The following is a 19,088-nucleotide window of genomic DNA, read 5'->3' as shown; positions in this document are numbered from 1 at the left end:
TGATCCTAATCAAATCAACTTCCAGTCTGGCCTCTTCAAGATGAGTTGGCTGTTCCCATCATCTAATTAGCCTTGAGGACAGGTGTCACTTGGATCAGGGCAAGAATTTAATCTCACCAAGATCTGTAATATCAGACCCAGCTTCTCATCATTCCTATCACCCATCTCCTCCCACTTATGACTGCAACTTTGTTGCCTGTATCCTTACGATGTATATTGATATTGTTTCCTGATTGCTTATTTGTACCCTATGACTACCATTAACTGCTGTACCTTATGATTCTTCACTAACGTATCTTTCCTTTTTATGTACACTGAGAGCGTATGCACCAAGACAAATTCCTTGTGTGTCCAATCACACTTGGCCAATCAAGAATTCTCTTCTCTCCTCTCCTCTCCTCTCCTCTCCTCTCCTCTCCTCTCCTCTCCTCTCCTCTCCTCTCCTCTCCTCTTCTCTTCTCTTCTCTTCTCTCTTCTCTTCTCTTCTTCTCTTCTTGTATCCTATGACTATCATTAAGTGCTGTACCTTATGATTCTTCACGAACGTATCTTTTCTTTTTATGTACACTGAGAGCGTATGCACCAAGACAAATTCCTTGTGTGTCCAATCACACTTGGCCAATAAAGAATTCTCTTCTCTTCTCTTCTCTTCTCTTCTCTTCTCTTCTCTTCTCTTCTCTTCTCTTCTATTCTATTCTATTCTATTCTATTCTATTCTATTCTATTCTATTCTATTCTATTCTATTCTCTCTTCTCTTCTCTTCTCTTCTCTTCTCTTCTCTTCTCTTCTCTTCTTGTATCCTATGACTATCATTAAGTGTTGTACCTTATGATTCTTGATGAACGTATCTTTTCTTTTATGCACACTGAGAGCGTATGCACAAAGACAAATTCCTTGTGTGTCCAATCACACGTGGCCAATAAAAGAATTCTGTTCTGTTCTGTTCTGTTCTGTTCTATTCTAAGGTGAGTATTTTAATAATAATAATACAAAAGAAGAACGCTAACCTTTAGTGTGACTGTGAATACCAAGACAGTGAAAACCATTGTCCCAAATGTCCAGAGTCCTGCCATCTGAAAAACACAATGACAAAACTTGCAATTAAGAAATTCTGCTGGATACTGCCTTGAAGACAACAGTGCCTGTAAAATAAATACAGGTTAAAATAAACACATTTTAAAATAAGATGTAGCCACAAGGATCATTGGCTGGGTGACTATTCCTTTAGAGACGCATCGAAGAGACAGAGGTAACATTATGGCCTTTGCTGCCACACACAAGCATACACACCAAGCGCACACACAAATGCACGCCAGTTGCTATTGCAAAGAATTAAGACTTTCGGGCCTCACCTTTCCATTGTCCTCTATAGAGGCAGATTGAAAAAGGAAGTAAGCACCAAAAAAAAAGACGCAACCGTCAAAAAGGCCCAGGAAGGTCCAGTAGACAAAAGGCTTCAACTGGAGCATAGCGTTGTCAGAAACATTCCTACCAAGGAAAACATAACATTTTGACCTCAAATACAGGGCCAAGATATCAGAAATGCAAGCTGCATCCCCCACACCCCAAATGTCTTCCAAAGGAGAAATGAAAGCTCAGAAAGACCTTGAAAAAGGAGGTCAGTGAAATAAGACCAAGGAACTCTCTCCCTGCCTGCAAGAGGAGGAGGAGGAGGAGGAGGAGGAGGAGGAGGAGGAGGGGGAGGAGGGGGAAGGGGAAGGGGAAGAGGAAGAAGAGGAGGAGGAAGAAGAAGAAGAAGAAAGAAGAAAGAAGAAAGAAGAAAGAAGAAAGAAGAAAGAAGAAGAAGAAGAAGAAGAAGAAGAAGAAGAAGAAGAAGAAGAAGAAGAAGAAGAAGAAGAAGAAGAAGAAGAAGAAGAAGAAGAAGAAGAAGAAGAAGAAGAAGAAGAAGAATCTCATACTCACAGATACAACTTTGGGAAAGTCATCAATACATCAATAGGGACATGTTGTTCCAGGAGACTGTAGGCCACTATTGGCAGAGAGGTGAAGCAGATATTGAACATAGTCAGGTAAGCCGCATCATAGAGAGGCTGGAGTGGAAAAGAGGAGGACTTGAGCAGACAATCATTTTCTGTGGTTGATTTAAATCTTTGCTCTCACCCAGATACAAGATGGTCAAATAAGTATGGGAATACAATTATTTGACCATCCTGTATTCCAATTTTATATCTATCTATCTATCTATCTATCTATCTATCTATCTATCTATCTATCTATCTATCTATCTATCTATCTATTGTCTATCTATCGTCTATCTATCTATCTATCCATCTATTTCCTATCTTCTATATCATCTATCTATAAGCTATCATCTAACAGCTATCTATCTAGCTATCATCTATCTATCTATCTATCTATCTATCTATCTATCTATCTATCTATCTATCTATCTATCGTCTATCTATCTATCTATCTATTCATCCATCTTCTATTTCCTATCTTCTATATCATCTCTCATCTATCATCTAACAGCTATCTGTCTAGCTATCATCTATCTATCTATCTATCTATCTATCTATCTATCTATCTATCTATCTATCTATCTTCTATATCATCTATCAATCATTTATCATCTATCATTATCTACTGTATCTATCTATCTATCTATCTATCTATCTATCTATCTATCTATCTATCATTATCTACTTATCTATCTATTTATCTATCTATCTATCTATCTATCTATCTATCATCTATCTATATCATCTATCTATCAATCATCTATCATCTATCATCTATTTATCTATCTTCTATCATCTATCATCTATCTATCTACTGTATCTATCTATCTTCTATCATCTATCAATCATCAATCATCTATCTATCTATCTATCTATCTATCTATCTATCTATCTATCTATCTATCTATCTATCTATCTCAATATAGTTATTGAAAAACCGTGTATATATATATATATATTGCATCTGATTTATTGAATAAAGGAAGATAAGCCCCATTCATGGTTTCTTGAAATGTCCAGGGCAAAAGGTGTGAAAAAAAATACAAAAGTTGTCTCCAACACATAGATTCTTTTCTTAGCATAGACACACAACGATTCATCCACCCGATCATCGGCAATGTCACATTTTTTGGCAAGACAATCACTCTGTGATTATTATTTTTTGGGCAAAACGCCTAGAAACTTTTTTGAGGGACAAGTCAAAGCAACCAAAGCAAAGCGGGTTTTGCATTGTTGCATTCTACTTGCAACGTCCCGAGGCCTGGAAAGATGAAACCAAGTCCCTCCGAAGCAGCAAAATCCCACTTGTTGAGTCCAGCTGGACTAAACACGCTGGGACAGGAGGACCTGGTGGAATCATCCATCTGTTTTGCTCATTGTTTCCTCCCGAATGAGATTTTTCTGGAACAATGGCTCGTTAGCAAGCCCTAGCTAATGAGGCCGCCTCAGTGGGCCTCACCTATGGAGGACAATCAGGCAGTCAGAAGGAGGAGGAGAAGGACTCCTTCTGGGTGAAAGGAGCCCAAAACTGAAGTCCTTTGAGGGCAGCTGCAGGCCCACTTCCTCCTCCAAGGACGATGGGGACAGCTGCAAAACGAAAGTAAGTGGGCTGCTCTGTCGTTCAGGAAATAATCAGTTCAAACCTGGAGTTGCTTGGACTTCCCCCCACACGCACAATGGCTCCCCGTTCATCCGTTCACACCTGCCCTTTGCAGGAGAGTCAGTTCAATGCAGGAGTGGTTTGGGTTGCAAGGGGTTTCTTTTGTTACTGGGGGTCTTTTTTTCCCCAAAAGGAGGGAGGAAGGGAGGAAAGGCAGAGAGAGAGAGAGGGAGGAGGGTGCCAGCAGCTGCATTTTTGCAGGACAAAGAGGTAGGCTGAAGGACCAGCTTCTCTGTTGGGTTGACAAGAGGAACCATTAAAAAAAACCAAAAACAAAAGAAGACAAAACTGAAGGCGTGATTTATACAACTGAAGAGAGCTTCTTCTCTCAGTCGTTCAAACTGGAAAGGGATACAGACTGGCCCACCTTCGCAAAAAAATAACACCAAGCTTCCAATCCCCGGACGTGCAAAGAAAGCAAGAATTTTGTCGTCCAAAATTACAGGTAGTCCTTGACTTATGGCCACCAGTGATCCCGGAATTTCAGTTGTGAAGTTGTTGCAACTGTGGAATCCACACGTGATCAGACTCGATCTTATAACTGTTTGAGGACGGGTGTTAAATGAATCTAGTGAAGGGAAGGACCGGGGGAGACAGGATAGCAGTCTTCCAATATTTGAGGGGCTGCCACAGAGAGGAAGGGGTCAAGCTATTTTCCAAGGCACCCGAAGGCCGGACAAGGAATAATGGATGGAAACTGATCAAGGAGAGATTCAACCTGGAAATAAGGAGACATTTTCTGGCAGTGAGAACCATCAACCCATGGAACAGAAGTTGCCTTCAGAAGTTGTGGGAGCTTCATCATTGGAGGCTTCCAAGAAGAGATTGGACTGCCATCGGTCAGAAATGGTGTAGGGTCTCCTGCTTGGGTGGGGGGTTGGATTAGACCTACAAGGTCCCTTCCATCTCTTTTAATCTGTTAATCAATTGATGAATCACGCAGTAAGTGATCCATTTCATTGTTAAGTCCAAATCCAACTTACGCAAGGGCATCTTTGGGAGCGGGGAAAATGGCAAAACACGTTGCACCATGTGATCCCATCATCACCACGAGATGCTGCAGCCAGTCGTAAATGCGAGACGGCTGCCCAGCACCTAAAATGCGATTGTGTGACCGGCGGGGTAGTACAGCAGTTGTAACTTCTACAATGGGACGTAAGTAACTTTTTGGATAAGTTTCTTTGAACTGGTTTTGATCACAACGTCAATAATGACGCCCACCCAACCCGCGTCAACCTACCTGCTGTGAAAAGCCACAGAAAAACTGATATAAAAACTGTGGGAAAATGAAGCAAAGGTTCTAAAAGAAATAGGGGGGGAGGGGCGAGGGAAGAGAGAGAGAGAGAGAAAAAAAAAACATGTTAGTAAGAAACCCAGATGATGCAAATGTTGTTTTTGCCGCATTTTAAAACTGAGAGTCAGAAGCCTTTAAATATATATTCTATCCCAGCCTTCTGCTCTCTACCTTCCGTTGTGAATTCCCATCAAATTGGCATGGTGGTGGATGGTGCTTAGGTTGTTTACACCATTTTTCAATTCTCTTGGTTAGTTATTCTTTATTAGCAGATCATCTTTTGCATTAGACTTTTCTTGCTTATATCTTCATGTCCTTTTTGCGGAGTAGAGTAGAGTAGAATAAGCATATAGAATAGAATAGAATAAGCGAATAGAGTGGAATAGAATAGAATAGAAATAAAAAATTAGATTAGAATAGAATAAGGATATAGAATAGAATAGGTGAATATAATAGAATAGAACGGAAATAGAAAATTAGAATAGAAATAATAGAATAGAATAAGCAAATAGAATAGAATAGAATGGAAATAGAAAATTAGAATAGAAATAATAGAATAGAATAGGCAAATAGAATAGAATAGAAGTAATAGAATAGAATAAGCAAATAGAATAGAATAGAAATAGAAAATTAGAATAGAAATAATAGAATAGAATAAGTGAACAGAACAGAGCAGAACAGAATAGAATGGAGAATAAATAGAGAGGGGAGGGGAAGGGAGGAGAGGAGAGGCGAGGAAGAAGAAGGACGTAAAGAGAAAAGGAGAGAGGAGAAGGGAGGGAGGGAGGAAGAAAGGGAGGGAAGGAGGAAGAGAGAGGAGAGAAGAGAGAATAAATAGAGAACAGGACAAAACAGAAAAGAGAAAAGAGAAAAAAAGAACAACAGACTAGAAATAGTCCTCAAGTTATGACTGCAATGGAGTCTGCTAAGCAACTGGTCCTATGTCGAGGACTGCCTGAACATCAATGTGATGTACAAAAAGGGCAGGTCCTGCACTCCATCCTTCTGTCCACCATCATTCCCCTTTTGCCCCCTACCCCAAGGATATTGCTGGTTCTGCTCCCTCCTCGCAAGAGTGTTTTGCTTCCCTGCTAACCCTCTGCTGAGCATCCCCCCCAACGACTGGTAGTGGCATAGCCCCCCCTGCCTGCCTTCCCCTTGACCCCTCCCCCCTCCAAACCAATTCGCCATTCCCTTTACCTTATAGAAGAAATACTGTACAAGATGGGATATTCGGACATAATACAAATGCCCATGACCCAAGAGCAATCTTTTCAAGTGTTTAAACTTGGGGATGGCATAGTCGCTGTTCCGGGCGGCTTGGCGTCCCTCTTTCCCCTTGATACCTGGCCAAGGAGAAGAATGGAGCAGGGTCAACCTTGCACATCAGAGGCCTCAATATCCTGATCATCCAGAACTTTATAGAAGCTCTCTCAGCCTGGCTCCTATGTGTTGTGGAGCTCATGTGCGCCATTTCCTTTGACCTGGGGTCTCCAAATGTGGCAACTTTTAAGACTTGTGGACTTCAACTCCCAGAATTCCTCAGCCAGCCATGAATGATAGAGTTGGAAGGGACCTGAAGGATCACGTAGTCCAGTATTTCTCAACCAAGCCAACTTTAAGACTTGTGGACTTCAACTCCCAGAATTCCCCAGCCAGACATGAACGATAGAGTTGGAAGGGACCAGAAGGATCATCTAGTCCAGTGATTCTCAACCTAAGGAAATTTAACACTTATGGACTTCAACTCCCAGAATTCTGGGAGTTGGAGTCCACAACTCTTAAAGTTGCCATGTTTGGAGACTCCTGCCTTTGACCAACACACTCCCAGAGGGAGAAGACCCCACTATGGGTCAAAGCATCCCTCACCGATGCCCACGTGAGCTTCCAAAATCATGCTGACGTCATTGGCGCCATCTCCAACAGCCAGCGTGATGGGACTGCCTTTGGAATTCTTCACCATGCGGACAATCTATGGGGAAGAGACGGATGGTGGATCAGGATATGTTGGTTGAGATATTCCTCACCCAACTTTGAGCCAGCTTCCCGAGGACTACACCACCCTGAAGACCGAACTCAAGAACAGACCAGATATTTATGGTCGTTGGTTTCTCCAAAGGGGTGCCTTCCAGCATTCACACTGAAGAAAGGATGTCTCGTGCCAGGTTCTGCTGGGACAGGAAATGGCTTGGCTCACTTACAGAGGACATCAACACACCTGAGCCTTTTGCAACGGGGCCATCCGGCAGCACAAGATGGCGGTGCACTTCAGGCAGATCTGAAGGAAGATGTTCTTGTAATGGGAGAAGTTGGAATCTTGCGAAGGGTTCATGATCAGGGAAAGGGTAGCCCCCTCAATGACCAGTCCATAGTCGGAACCCAATGCCCAGTTTCTGAAACAGAGAAGGGAAATGTTGGTTGGAGACCTTGACATCACCCCAGCTGTAGTCAAAAGAGCCAAGGAGGAAAAATTGAGGATAAGTGATAAGTCAAGGAGTAGCAACCCTTCTATTCTTCTGGCTGTTTTAATCCCTATATGAGTCAGATGTGTAGGAAAATGTGTTTTATGTGACACTTAAATGGGTTACCCTTCTTTAGCTGAGAAGGAAAAGAGAAGAGATGGAAAAATAGCAACTCTGGATTCTCTGCAAGGAAGACATTCCAGGCAGAAAGACAAGGAGAACTCAAGATACCAAGCAATGTGATTTAATGGGACCAAGGCAGGTCCAACTGAGATGAGATCAGCTCTTACAATAAAAGTGGATGCAGTAGGAACAATGTCAGCTCCAAATACCTCAGGCCACAAAAGACCATCCTTATGGATGTCTCCTCTCTGTCTACCTCGAGTTCAGAGGTCTCCAAATCTGGCAACTTTTAAGACAGGTGGACTTCAGCTCCCAGAATTCCTCAGCCATGGATGCTGGCTGGGGAATTCTGGGGGTGGGGGGTTGAATTCCACAAGTCTTAAAGTTACCAAGTTTGAAGGCCTTCTCCTTAGATTACTGCAAAGTGCCCCAATGGCAATTGACCCTCTCCTAACCCTTCACACATCGGTGCTTCTCAACCTTAAGTATTTTAAGAGGTATGTGTCAACGGTCCGACTAGCGAGCTCAAAAGAAGTAGACACTCTCGGGATCTTTTAATTCCCCAAAGTATAACTTTGTTGGATACACCATCTCGGAACTGCAGAAACGAAACCAGCTCTGGTTTACTCATGTAAATGTTTACACTTAGTTAAACAATAGATTCCCTTCTTCCCCACCGCTGGGTGTTCATATTGTCCAATTATCAATCTTCCTTTTGTTATGGGAACAGTCCATGTCTCCATCTAACACCTGCAGTGGTGACCTTGGGGAGGTTCAGGCTTTCCCAGTCCGTAGACAAAATCTTAGCATTCCATTTCCCCGCCTCCACCCTCCCATATGAATGGCAAGTTGACGAGCGGTAGAAGCTCAGAAGTAGCAAAGCGATTCGATCTTGACAGTGTGGACTTCAATTCCCAGAATTCCCCAGCCTGCACCCATGGCTGAGGAACTCTGGAAGTTGAAGTCCACACCTCTTAAAATTGCCGAGGTTGAGAAACAGCGCTTCGGTTACTGCTTGGGGTCCCCACTCACTTCTTCCCTTGGGGCGCGTCGGTCACCAACTTTTTGTGGTATTCCATCAGCAGTTCGTGAAGCTGCTCCATTTTCCTGTCGCCTTCCTCCACCGTTTTTGCCGTCAGCAGCAGCAGCTCCGTGTTGGTGTGGAAGAGGCGACTCGCGTAGCAGGTGGCTTGGGCCGTCTCCAGCTTGTCCCCCGTCAGAACCCAGATCTTCATGCCTGCCGCGTGGAGGGCCTCGATGGTTTCAGCTGCAAAATCCTGGAGTCTGCAGGAAAACCAGTGGAAATGACTCAACCAACCGGTGGGATCTTCCTCAAAGCTTCCTCTCTATTTTCCCCTTCTCCCCCCCCCCCCGAAAAAAAATGACAAATCACTGGGTTTCTTTTTAGGAAAAGGGTCCTTCAGAACACGTATGTAGCAAGGAAGCAGTTGAGCTACGTACACCAACCCACTGAGGGCAGCAAAGACGAGAAGAACATGTAGAAGAATTCTAATCTGGACCAACGCAAAATTAAAAGTGGGCTTTCTTCATCCACTTCTCCAGTTCACAGTTTAGAGGGATTCCTCCCCCACAATTTTTGAGACTTATTTACCAGTGTTCCCTCACCTCTATCTTCTGGTCTAGAAGTTCCATCTTCTGTAGCTAGCTTAGGTACTTAACCAGGGGTGGGCTTCAAAAATTTTAGCAAGGGGTTCTCTGCCCGGTTGCTGGGTGGGTGTGGCCATGTGGGCATGGCTAGTTGGCCTCCTGCACCACGGCGGGTGGGGGTGGGGGTGTTTTTGCTCTCCCTGGGCTCCGGAGGCTTTCTTTGAGCCTCCAAGAGGGCAAAAACAGCCTCCCCAGGCTCCGGAGGCCCTCTGGAGGCCAGATACGGGCCCATTTCCAGCCTTCCTTAACTTCCGGTAGGCCTGTTTTTCATCCTCCCCGAGCCTCTGTGCACACCCTGCACTTACCTGCATCCAAAACGGGCCACGTGTGGACTCCTGGGAGGGGTGGGGCAGGGTGGGCGGGGCCAGCCAGGAGTGGGATTTGAGGGTTCTCCAAACTGCAGAGAATTTTAGCTAGAGGTTCTTCCGAACCCCTGCGAACCCCCAGCAACCCAGCGGGGCTAAACATATGAACATGTGAATGTTTTTTAAAATGTTATCTAATTTTAGGTTCTATTTAATTGGGCCAAACTATGTTATAATAATAATTTTAATTAGCAATTTTATGATGTTTGTGTATCTATATTTTTCTTGACTGTACACCGCCTTGAGTCCTACGGGAGAAAGGCGGTATAGAAATATAATAAATAAATAAATAAATAAATAAATAAATAAATAAATAAATAAATAAATAAATAAATAAACCCACCCTTGTACTTAACCTATGAAACATTTCTATCATAGCATCCTTGGCTGGTATGAGTAGTGGTGGTTATTACAGCGTAGGATACATGAAATCATTCAAGTGGCAAACACATCCTTAATTCTGCAATTCGGGTACCAAATTTAGTTTAAAAAGCTTTTTAAAAAGTATCATGTTGTTTATTCCCTCTCCTTCCCAAAAGCCCTCTGCTCCTTGAAAAAAAAATGAGAAGGGGTGTTTAATTGGGTAGTCCCCACATTTTCTGAATGCTCTACAAAGCATGCCCTTATTCATGGGGCCAATAAACTGGCAATTTAAACATTTCCCACTTGAAGAGAAGAATCTGGGCACACCATACTGCCATCTGATTAAAGCTGTTGGTGTTGGGATTTCAACTGCCTTGGAAGGCACGATGGGTTATCTGAACTACCCAGTGGGGCTTACTTGTCTTCTACAGCAGTGGAGCCAATCAGACGCATGTCCTTCTCAATATCATCAAAGACTTTGGCCATCCTGGCTTCTCGGTTGTGTAGGGCCACGGTGGCTTCCTTAATCTGGGCCTCTAGAACCTTGTAGACCGCAGCAGATATTTCTTTGTAGGCCACGCAGAGTGTCCGATATCCATCCTGAGAGACAGCAAGCAGAAGATGTCATCCCTGAAGCCAAGCCATTCCAGGAGAGAGGCACCCAAAACCATTCTGAAATACAGCCCATATAATGGTGGCTTTTCAAAGCTGGCTGGGACTGCCGCTTGCTAAGATGACATGAAGATGCAGAGAATACCCTGGATTGATCTTATCCATGGCCGGAGCCAATCGCAGAAGGCTTTTGCCCTCTTAATTCTAAAATATGCCCTTTTGAAAGAAGGAAGGAAGGAAGGAAGGAAGGAAGGGGGGAGGAGGAGGAGAAGGAGGAGAGGAAGAAGGAGAAGGAGAAGGAGAAGGAGAAGGAGAAGGAGAAGGAGGAGGAGGAGAAGGAGAAGGAGAAGGAGAAGGAGAAGGAGAAGGAGAAGGAGAAGGAGAGGAAGAAGGAGAAGGAGAGGAAGGAGAAGGAGAGGAAGGAGAAGGAGAAGGAGAAGGAGGAGAAGGAGAAGGAGAAGGAGAAGGAGAAGGAGAAGGAAAAGGAGAAGGAGAAGGAGAAGGAGAAGGAGAAGGAAAAGGAGAAGGAGAAGGAGAAGGAGAGGAAGGAGAAGGAGAAGGAGAAGGAGAAGGAGAAGGAGAAGGAGAAGGAGAAGGAGAAGGAGAAGGGCTCCACCAATTTCTTTCCTTGGGGTTTAAATTGAAGATGATGGAATCCTGAACGTCTACAACCCCAGCAGGTCTCAAGGACATACCACTGCATTCTGTTCCACATGGGCTTTTGTCCTTTGTGATTCAGCCTCAGGGACCCTTGGGAAAATTGAAGAATCTGCTCCTTTGCAAAACAGGTATATCCTTCCTGAAAGACAGGGAAACAGAACATTTTGATGTAAGTTAAGGCACAAGGGATACGTCCACACCCTCATGTTCCTCTGAGGAAAACAGAGGAGCCCAGAGAAGTCCACATGTCTTAAAGCTGGCAAATCTGGAGACCCCTGAATTAGAGCATTGGACCCTATCAAGGTTGGAGATATTCTGCTGATGTCAAAGTTGGAGATATTCTAAGTGTCTCGGTGTTGAAGAGTTGATTAAACAAATAGTTATGGCTGATGGGGTCATTAAAAAAAAACCCTTTGCCCCCTTGCTTACATCCAAAATTCAAATTCAGAATAGAGCTGGAAGGGACCTTGGAGATCCAACCCTGTGTTCCAGCAGAAGACCTTACACCATTTCAGACAAGTGGGTGTCCAATCTCTTCTTTAAAACCTCCAGTGATGGAGCATCTACGACTTCTGAAGGCAAGTCGTTCTTCCAATTAATTATTCTCACCGCCGGGAAATTTCTCCTTAATTAATTCCAGGTTGGTTCTCTCCTTGATTAGTTCCCATCCATTGTTTCTTGGCCTAACCTCTGGTGTGTTGGAAAAGAGGTTGACCCCTTCCCCTTTTCTTTGTGGCAGCCCCTCAAATACTGGAATATCATGTCACCCCTAATCCTTCTCTTCTTCACACTAAATAAAGTAAAGGTTCCCCTTGCACATACTGTATGTGCTAGTCGTTCCTGACTCTACGGGGCGGTGCTCATCTCCATTACAAAGCCGAAGAGCCAGCGCTGTCCAAAGACATCTCCATGGTCATGTGGCCGGCATGACTCAATGCCAAAGGCACATGGAACGCTGTTACCTTCCCACCAAAGGTGGTCCCTATTTTTCTACTTGCATTTTTTAATATTTATTTATTTTATTTATTTATTTTATTTTATCAGATTTCTATACCGCCCTTCTCCTTTTGGACTCAGGATGGTGAACAGCCAAAGTAAAACATTTGTATGCTTTTGAACTGCTAGGTTGGCAGAAGCTGGGACAAGTAACGGGAGCTCATCCCGTTACACGGCACTAGGGATTCGAACCGCTGAACTGCCGACCTTTCGATCAACAAGCTCAGTGTCTTACCCACTGAGCCACTGTGTCCCTTTGAGCCACTGCATCCTTCTCCATACTCAAATCCTGCAACCATTCTTCAAATATTTATCCCTATGAACATTTCTCCCGGAAAGATAACATGGCTTAGTTCACACTCTTCCTCCTATATCAAAGGATATCCCAGGTTTCTACTCACCATCTGGCATCTTCACGATAACGCTCATCCGACGACGGACACAGTCAAAATCAAGGACATTCAGAAGTTCATATCTTGGGTTTTTTTTTTAAGGGAAGAAAGAGAAGGAATATTTAGTGGTGAGGAACTGATAGGAATTCTAACCTCATCAAACTCAAACAAGGAAAATGCCAGGCGTGAAGAAAATCAGGACCGCACGTTAAGTTCCAGCGAAGCCCATTTATGATTTATGCTAAATCATAAATACAAAACACAGACATAACTGGAATAATTCAAAACATAAAGGTATGTGTAAATACAAGCAAGATTACTTGCAGAACAGAATTGCAGAAACATTCCTTGGAAACCATATTAAAAAGCTATTTAGGCATCAGAGGTGGCTTCCTTGGAGGAGGCTAACTTGCAAACGCACCTACCTCTCAATTTGCTTTTGGGAATTCTCTACCGTCATGAAGTTATTTTCTTGTCCTAGAAAAGTGAAACCATACCTGTCAATGAACAAAAAGGACAGAATGGCGTTGAAAAAAAAAAAAAAACCAACGCACACACAGTCACACATGCACACACGTACATGCATCATGCAGGCACAGCCTTTAGGTACCAAAAAAAAACAAAAAAACCCCCCAGCGGATTAAATAAATAAAACAAAGTAAAATAAAGATCGCGGAAGAGGGAGGTTGACCAGAAAGGCGATTTTCGGGTAGGGTTGTTCATGGGCTATGGAGCGGAGGAGGCCGGGAACATCGCAACGAGCATGGAATTCAAGTTTACAAAACCTTCGGCTCTTTTTCCTTTCGCTGGATCAGTTCAAGTTTTCACATCCTATTTTCACGAGTCCTCGACTTATTCAGCGACCGTTCAAACTTGCAACGGTGCTCAAAAGAGCGACTTACAAAACTGGTCCCTGCACTTAAAACTATCCCGAAGTTCCCGTAGTCACCTGATCAAAATTTGGGGAGGCTTGGCAACTGGCCAGTACTTCTGAAAGTTTCGTGTTCTATGGCCGTGATGGCGAACCGGTGGCACGTGGAGCCATATCTGTGGGTACACGAGTGTTGCCCTAGCTCAGGTCCAACGCACATGTGCGCGCTGGCCAGCTGGTTTTCGGGCCTTCTGGGCCCACCGGAAGTCGGGAAATGAGCCGTTTCTGGCCTCTGGGTTGGGTGGGTGGGGAAGGCTGTTTTCGCCCTCCCCAGGCTCCAAGAAAGCTTCTGGTGCCTGGGGAGGGTGAAAAACGGGCCTACTGGGCCCACCGGTAACCTTTTTCGCGTGCCAAAAGCAGGGGGAGTGCAGAGGGGGTTGCGTGTACATGCGTGGAGGGGCATAGAATTATGGGTGTGGGCACGTGGGCATGTGACCCCCTGCGCTCCCCCTGCTTTTGGCACGCGACAGCAAAAAGGTTATCCATCACTGTTCTAGGCTCACCTGAGTTTCGGACTTTCCCAGCTGGCTTCCCGCAAGCAAAAGTCAAAGGGGGGAAAGCCAGATTTGCTTAACGACGGTGCGATTCGCTTAACCACCGTAGCAGAAAAGGGTTGTAAAATCCGGCACGACTCACTTAACAACCCCCCCTCGCTTAGCGACTGAAGTTCTGCTCCCCACTGTGTTCATAAGTCGAGGGTCCTTGCATTTTAATTTCAGAAGTCAAAAAAAAGGAGAGTCTGCCTTCCCTACATTAGAAACCACTTCAAAATGAGGCATAATTCTAATTTTTCACACCGAAAGCACAATCAGTGTTGAGTGCCAGACTTACACTTGCACTTCTCTTAGGAAACCTATCACCCTGGCAGATGTTAATGGCAGTTCAGAATTGCTCTGCATAAGTTTTGCACTGAGATTTGTACAGAAAGTTCTTGAATCAAACCCAAATCCGTCTTTATCGCGGTCCGTTTGAATTTTGTTCCTGGCACAAAAAACACCCATTGGATATAATGGATTCATTTAACAACCAAATTTGTGTAACCACCGTGATATTCTCTGAAACGACTGCCACAAAAAAAATATATGCAAAGCTGGGCGTGGTCGTGTGATACTCACTTAATGACCATGTTGACATACGTCTATAGTTCTGGGCTCAATTATGGTCGTAAATCAAGAATGGTGTGTAGGCTGGGGGGGGGGGTTACGGGAGCAGATGTCCCGGTGAGTCAATCGTGCAATATATCAAAATTCTCAGCCTCTGAAGATGGAATTGGCCATTCAGTGTCTGCATGAAATTGGGAGGGAGGGGAAAAATAATAGTGTGTGTGTGGGGGGGGGGGGAATGGCCTTACTTTTGAGCCCCCTGTAGCAAAGCCACTTCATCCGGAGAAGCTGCAACATAGATTCGTTTCGTTTTGGGCTGCAATGTTACTGCATCGACTTCGTCTTTTTGCTGGACTTGAACCGTATGGCAGAGACACAACGCTCGAAGGAACAGTTCTTCTTGTCTCTAAAAAGGAGGACAACAAAGAGAAGAAACGACGTTAAACCGGAAGACTTTCAGGTCCTGCAGTCCAAGATGGCTTCTGAACACGGGTGAAATCCAGCAGGTTCCGACAGGTTCTGAAGAACTGGTAGCGGAAATTTTGAGTAGTTTGGTGAACCGGCAAATGCCACCTCTGGCTGGCTCCAGGAGTGGGGAGGGAATGGGGATTTTGCAATATCTTTCCCCCAGGAGTGGGGAGGGAATGGAGATTTTGCAGTATCCTTCCCCTGCCATGCCCACCAAGCCACACCCACCAAGCCACACCACGCCCACCAAGCCACGCCCACAGAACTGGCAGTAAAAAGAAATTGAATTCCACCACTGCTTCTGAAGAAGGTTCTGCTCCAACTGTCCCATCTTTTCTGTCCCATCTTTTCAACTGTCCAACTGTCCCATCTTTCTGTCCTCAAGTCAAACCTGGGGGAGATGGGTCACCACGATCACAGCCTTCACCCTTGGATCTACTGAGCTGGACAGTTGGGCATCAACATTCTTAGCCCTGCCATACTGTGTAAAATATTAAACCAGCTTAACTTAAATTTTAACTGGATAGACTGTCCCTTCTCCTCACCAAGGTCAATGGGTTAATGCAAGCAGGGATAAACCCAAAGGTATCAGGGCCTTTCTTACAAGGGCTATGGGTCTTCAACCTCACAAGAGGCACTCTGCTTCCTTATTGACTAGAGGTTCTCCTGAACATTTGTAGAGATCTAGAGAGTGTCCTGACCTAGGCTTCCTTAGAAAGTATACAGCACAATCTTAGTCCCGGCAAACCTCCTTAATTCATATAGCTGTGAATTATTGTCATTCCTAGTCTGAAAGGCTTCTCAAAGAGTCTTGCAGGGGAGTGTTTACAAACACCCACCTTATCTCCCTTGGAATGCTGCCAGAGAACTAATTGCCACATGCAGGGCAAGGCCAAACTTAGCACAGAGTCAAACAGAGCTTTTCCAGAACTTTTACCGACCAGATGAACTGATTGCTTCCTGCAAAAGCTCACGTCCCGTTCACTCCTCTTTTATGTCTTATGGGAGGGGCCAATCATCTCCAAGCCTTACTCCCAAGTCGACCCTGTTTTCTTAATTGTTCCTGTCTCCTGGCAGTTCTGCACATGCGTACACTGGGAACAGGCTCACGCTGTTCTTCTGCCTCGCTGATGTCAGACTCCGGAGACTCCGGAGGCAGCAAAGAACTACCAGATGGCCTTGGCCCCCTCTCTGCCTCTGACTCAGAGCCCTCGTCCAAGCCCTCCCCAGACTCCAGGACTGGCCCACATTCCTCCCCAACCTCCTCACTGTCCAAATTTGCTGCCAGCTCTTCTGGTCACTGGCAGGCCCACAACAGAGGCCTGTGTAGGCCAAGCAGATGCAGCTATGAATCCCACAAAAAGGGGCATCTAAGAAATCAAAAGAAGCCCGACTCAAGAGAAATTAATATCCAAAATTATGGAATGCGCTGAGATGGATAAACTTACCAAGGAGATCCAAGGAAAAGAAGAATCTGAATATTATCTAGTCTGGCAAAAATGGTATAAATGGTTAGAGGGAAGTGGAAAAAGAAGAGAAGAAGAAAGAAAGAAAAATTGAATAAAAGAAAAGATATCAATAGAGTAAAATAAAGTTTTAAATCAAATGAAATTTAAGAAAGAGACACGAGATATCAATAAAATAATATCATTATATAAGGTGAGAGAAATATTGTATATTGAAGAATATAGGATATTGATATTGTAACAATTCAGATATTATAGATAGATGTTATAAAGATGATGTTTGTTGTAAATTGTTTTACTTGCATTTATAAATGTATTATGTGGTTTCTTAAATTAATAAAAATTAAAAAAAAAAAAAAAAAAAAAAAGAAATCAAAAGAAGCCCAGAAGTCTTTTCTGTTCTCCAACCTCCAATGCTAGAAATGTGGAAAGGGAATGTTGTACCCTGTCTGCTTTTCCTGTAGACTTCTTTGAATCCACTTGTGAAAAGGAGTCGCAGTAACGGTAGCCGTCAATGCTGCACTCAATGAATTCCATGGTGTTTTCTGTTAAAGTCCCCGTTTTATCCGAAAACACATATTCAACCTAGAAGGAAAAAAGAAGACCGTTTCCTTTTTTTTAAAAAAAAAGAAAACAAAACAGGGGCACAATTTTAGAACAGATTAGATAGGCACAATTTTGTGTCCCAGTGTCTGTGGGTTTTCCCCCACCTTCCCAATAGTGACATTTAAGATAAAACAAAGTCAGCAGTAACCCTTGCGCAAGGAAGGGAAGTAATAAAAAAGAAATTAAGCGGTTTCATCTTCAGTTCCCCTTCCGTCTTCCCTTCCTTCTTTTTAAATGTTTGTATCATATATTGTGTTTCAAGGGATGTGCTGGCTCAGTGGCTAAAATGCTGAGCTTGTCGATCGAAAGGTCGGCAGTTCAGCGGTTCGAATCCCTAGTTCTGCCTAACGGGGTGAGCTCCCGTGACTTGTCCCAGCTTCTGCCAACCTAGCAGTTCGAAAGCAGGTAAAAAATGCAAGTAGAAAAATAGGGACCACCTTTGGTGGGAAGGGAACAGCATTCCGTGCGCCTTTGGCATTGAGTCATGCCGGCGCTGGCTCTTTGGCTTTGAAACAGAGATGAGCGCTGCCCTCTAGAGTCAGGAATGTCTAGCACATATGTGCAAGGGGAACCTTTACCTTCACCTTATATTGTGTTTCAAGATATGACAAGTTCCGGAGAGGGGCAACACAAATCTTGTTTTTAAATTGGAATTGAAACTGGAGACTAAAACCAAGAGAAAGGTCTCTTTATTAAGCTCCAAAGATAGCTTCTTTATGGAGAAGCAGCTACGGTAGAAGAGTTCAACCAGATGGACCTACACCACCTGCAAGAGTAGCGTTCACCATTATCTGATTTGAGAACCATGATTAGTTTCGGTTGGTAACAAGAAATCTACAGAATAATAAAAATTGGAAGGGACCTTGGAAGTCTTCTAGTAGCCCAATCCCAATCTATGTTCACTATTATTTGATAATAACAGATGCCACGTGCATTTTCTGTAGAGGAACAAGACCAGCCAACATTTGCCTCTGTTGGAGGGTGGAAGGCACAGGGAGACATCACTAACCTGTCCAAGTTCTTCGTTGAGGTCAGAGGTGTTCACCAACGCGCCTTCTTCGATATTTTCATCGTACATCTCTTTGTCCCAGGTAATGAAGAAGGAGCCTAGAAATTTCTGCATCTCGACAGTGACATACATGGAGACCGGGATAATGAAGTTGAAGAGGACCATGAAGGACAGGAAATCGGTGAACATCTTTAGCAGCTGAAAAGGACACAGACACACACCGAGGAAGAGGGGTCAAGGCACCCGTGCATGGAACAAATCTGAATGTAGACAAGCGTCAACCCAACACAAGCCAACCGATCTACCTTGAAGGCTTCTCTCTCTTTTTGGGTTTTGGGGTTGTACCAGGGTTCGTCGTGATATGGGACACTCTGCCAGACGTATTTCAAAGTAGTGCATATGATAGCTTTGCTCACCAGAAGGCATAAGTAGAACAACAGGAATATATTGATCGACCTGGAAAGTCAAATGTTCCAAGAGTTAGGGCGATAACGTGTGTTTTACAAACAGTATGCACAACGGGACGAAAGAACTTGCTCCTGGCAATGTTAAAGCACTGGCTGGACAGATGTTAAACCTAAAACCAGGGATGGGCAATGAATTTCCTCAATGGGCCACGTGAGAACCTGGGATTGTTGTGGAGGGCTGAACCAACACGGCATGAAGGTTCGTAGACATGCACGCGTGTACATACATAAATTGGAAAAATAAACAGCAGTTGCCTTCAAAATAAAAGCAATCCATGCAGCCAAAGAGCTGAATATGGCCCAGGAACTTTAAAATAACTAGGTCCGATCCAAAGGTGCTTTTTCAAGAGGCAAATGGACTTTCTGGCTTTTCTTTGAAGACATTTCGCTTCTCATCTAAGAAGCTTTGAAGAAAAACCAGAAGGATACTGCAAAATCCCCATTCCCTCCCCACTCCTGG

General features: G+C 44.0%; 1 protein-coding gene across 7 annotated transcripts in view; it reads right to left on the bottom strand.

The window, feature by feature from the left end:
- Positions 1-19,088, bottom strand: part of ATP11C (ATPase phospholipid transporting 11C (ATP11C blood group)) — a 70,769-nt gene that overhangs the window by 16,312 nt on the left and 35,369 nt on the right. For all 7 annotated transcript variants that reach the window (XM_087877510.1, XM_087877509.1, XM_034441602.3 and 4 more), the window contains exons 11-26: positions 18,467-18,617; positions 18,162-18,359; positions 16,991-17,131; positions 14,861-15,018; positions 13,004-13,075; positions 12,588-12,661; positions 11,226-11,329; positions 10,337-10,518; positions 8,555-8,806; positions 7,156-7,330; positions 6,807-6,909; positions 6,138-6,283; positions 4,884-4,943; positions 1,925-2,052; positions 1,354-1,489; positions 1,009-1,074 (exon numbers count right to left, since the gene is read on the bottom strand). In XM_087877510.1, coding sequence (XP_087733636.1) covers positions 1,009-1,074; positions 1,354-1,489; positions 1,925-2,052; positions 4,884-4,943; positions 6,138-6,283; positions 6,807-6,909; positions 7,156-7,330; positions 8,555-8,806; positions 10,337-10,518; positions 11,226-11,329; positions 12,588-12,661; positions 13,004-13,075; positions 14,861-15,018; positions 16,991-17,131; positions 18,162-18,359; positions 18,467-18,617 — 2,146 coding nt within the window. The remainder of the gene's footprint in view (positions 1-1,008; positions 1,075-1,353; positions 1,490-1,924; positions 2,053-4,883; positions 4,944-6,137; positions 6,284-6,806; positions 6,910-7,155; positions 7,331-8,554; positions 8,807-10,336; positions 10,519-11,225; positions 11,330-12,587; positions 12,662-13,003; positions 13,076-14,860; positions 15,019-16,990; positions 17,132-18,161; positions 18,360-18,466; positions 18,618-19,088) is intronic.

This window comes from Pantherophis guttatus, chromosome 12 (assembly GCF_059756535.1).
Source record: "Pantherophis guttatus breed Tessera chromosome 12, ASM5975653v1, whole genome shotgun sequence".
NCBI classification, from domain to species: Eukaryota; Metazoa; Chordata; class Lepidosauria; order Squamata; family Colubridae; genus Pantherophis; species Pantherophis guttatus.
Note: the sequence above shows the minus strand (reverse complement) of the source record. Positions and strands in the feature narration are given on the sequence as shown.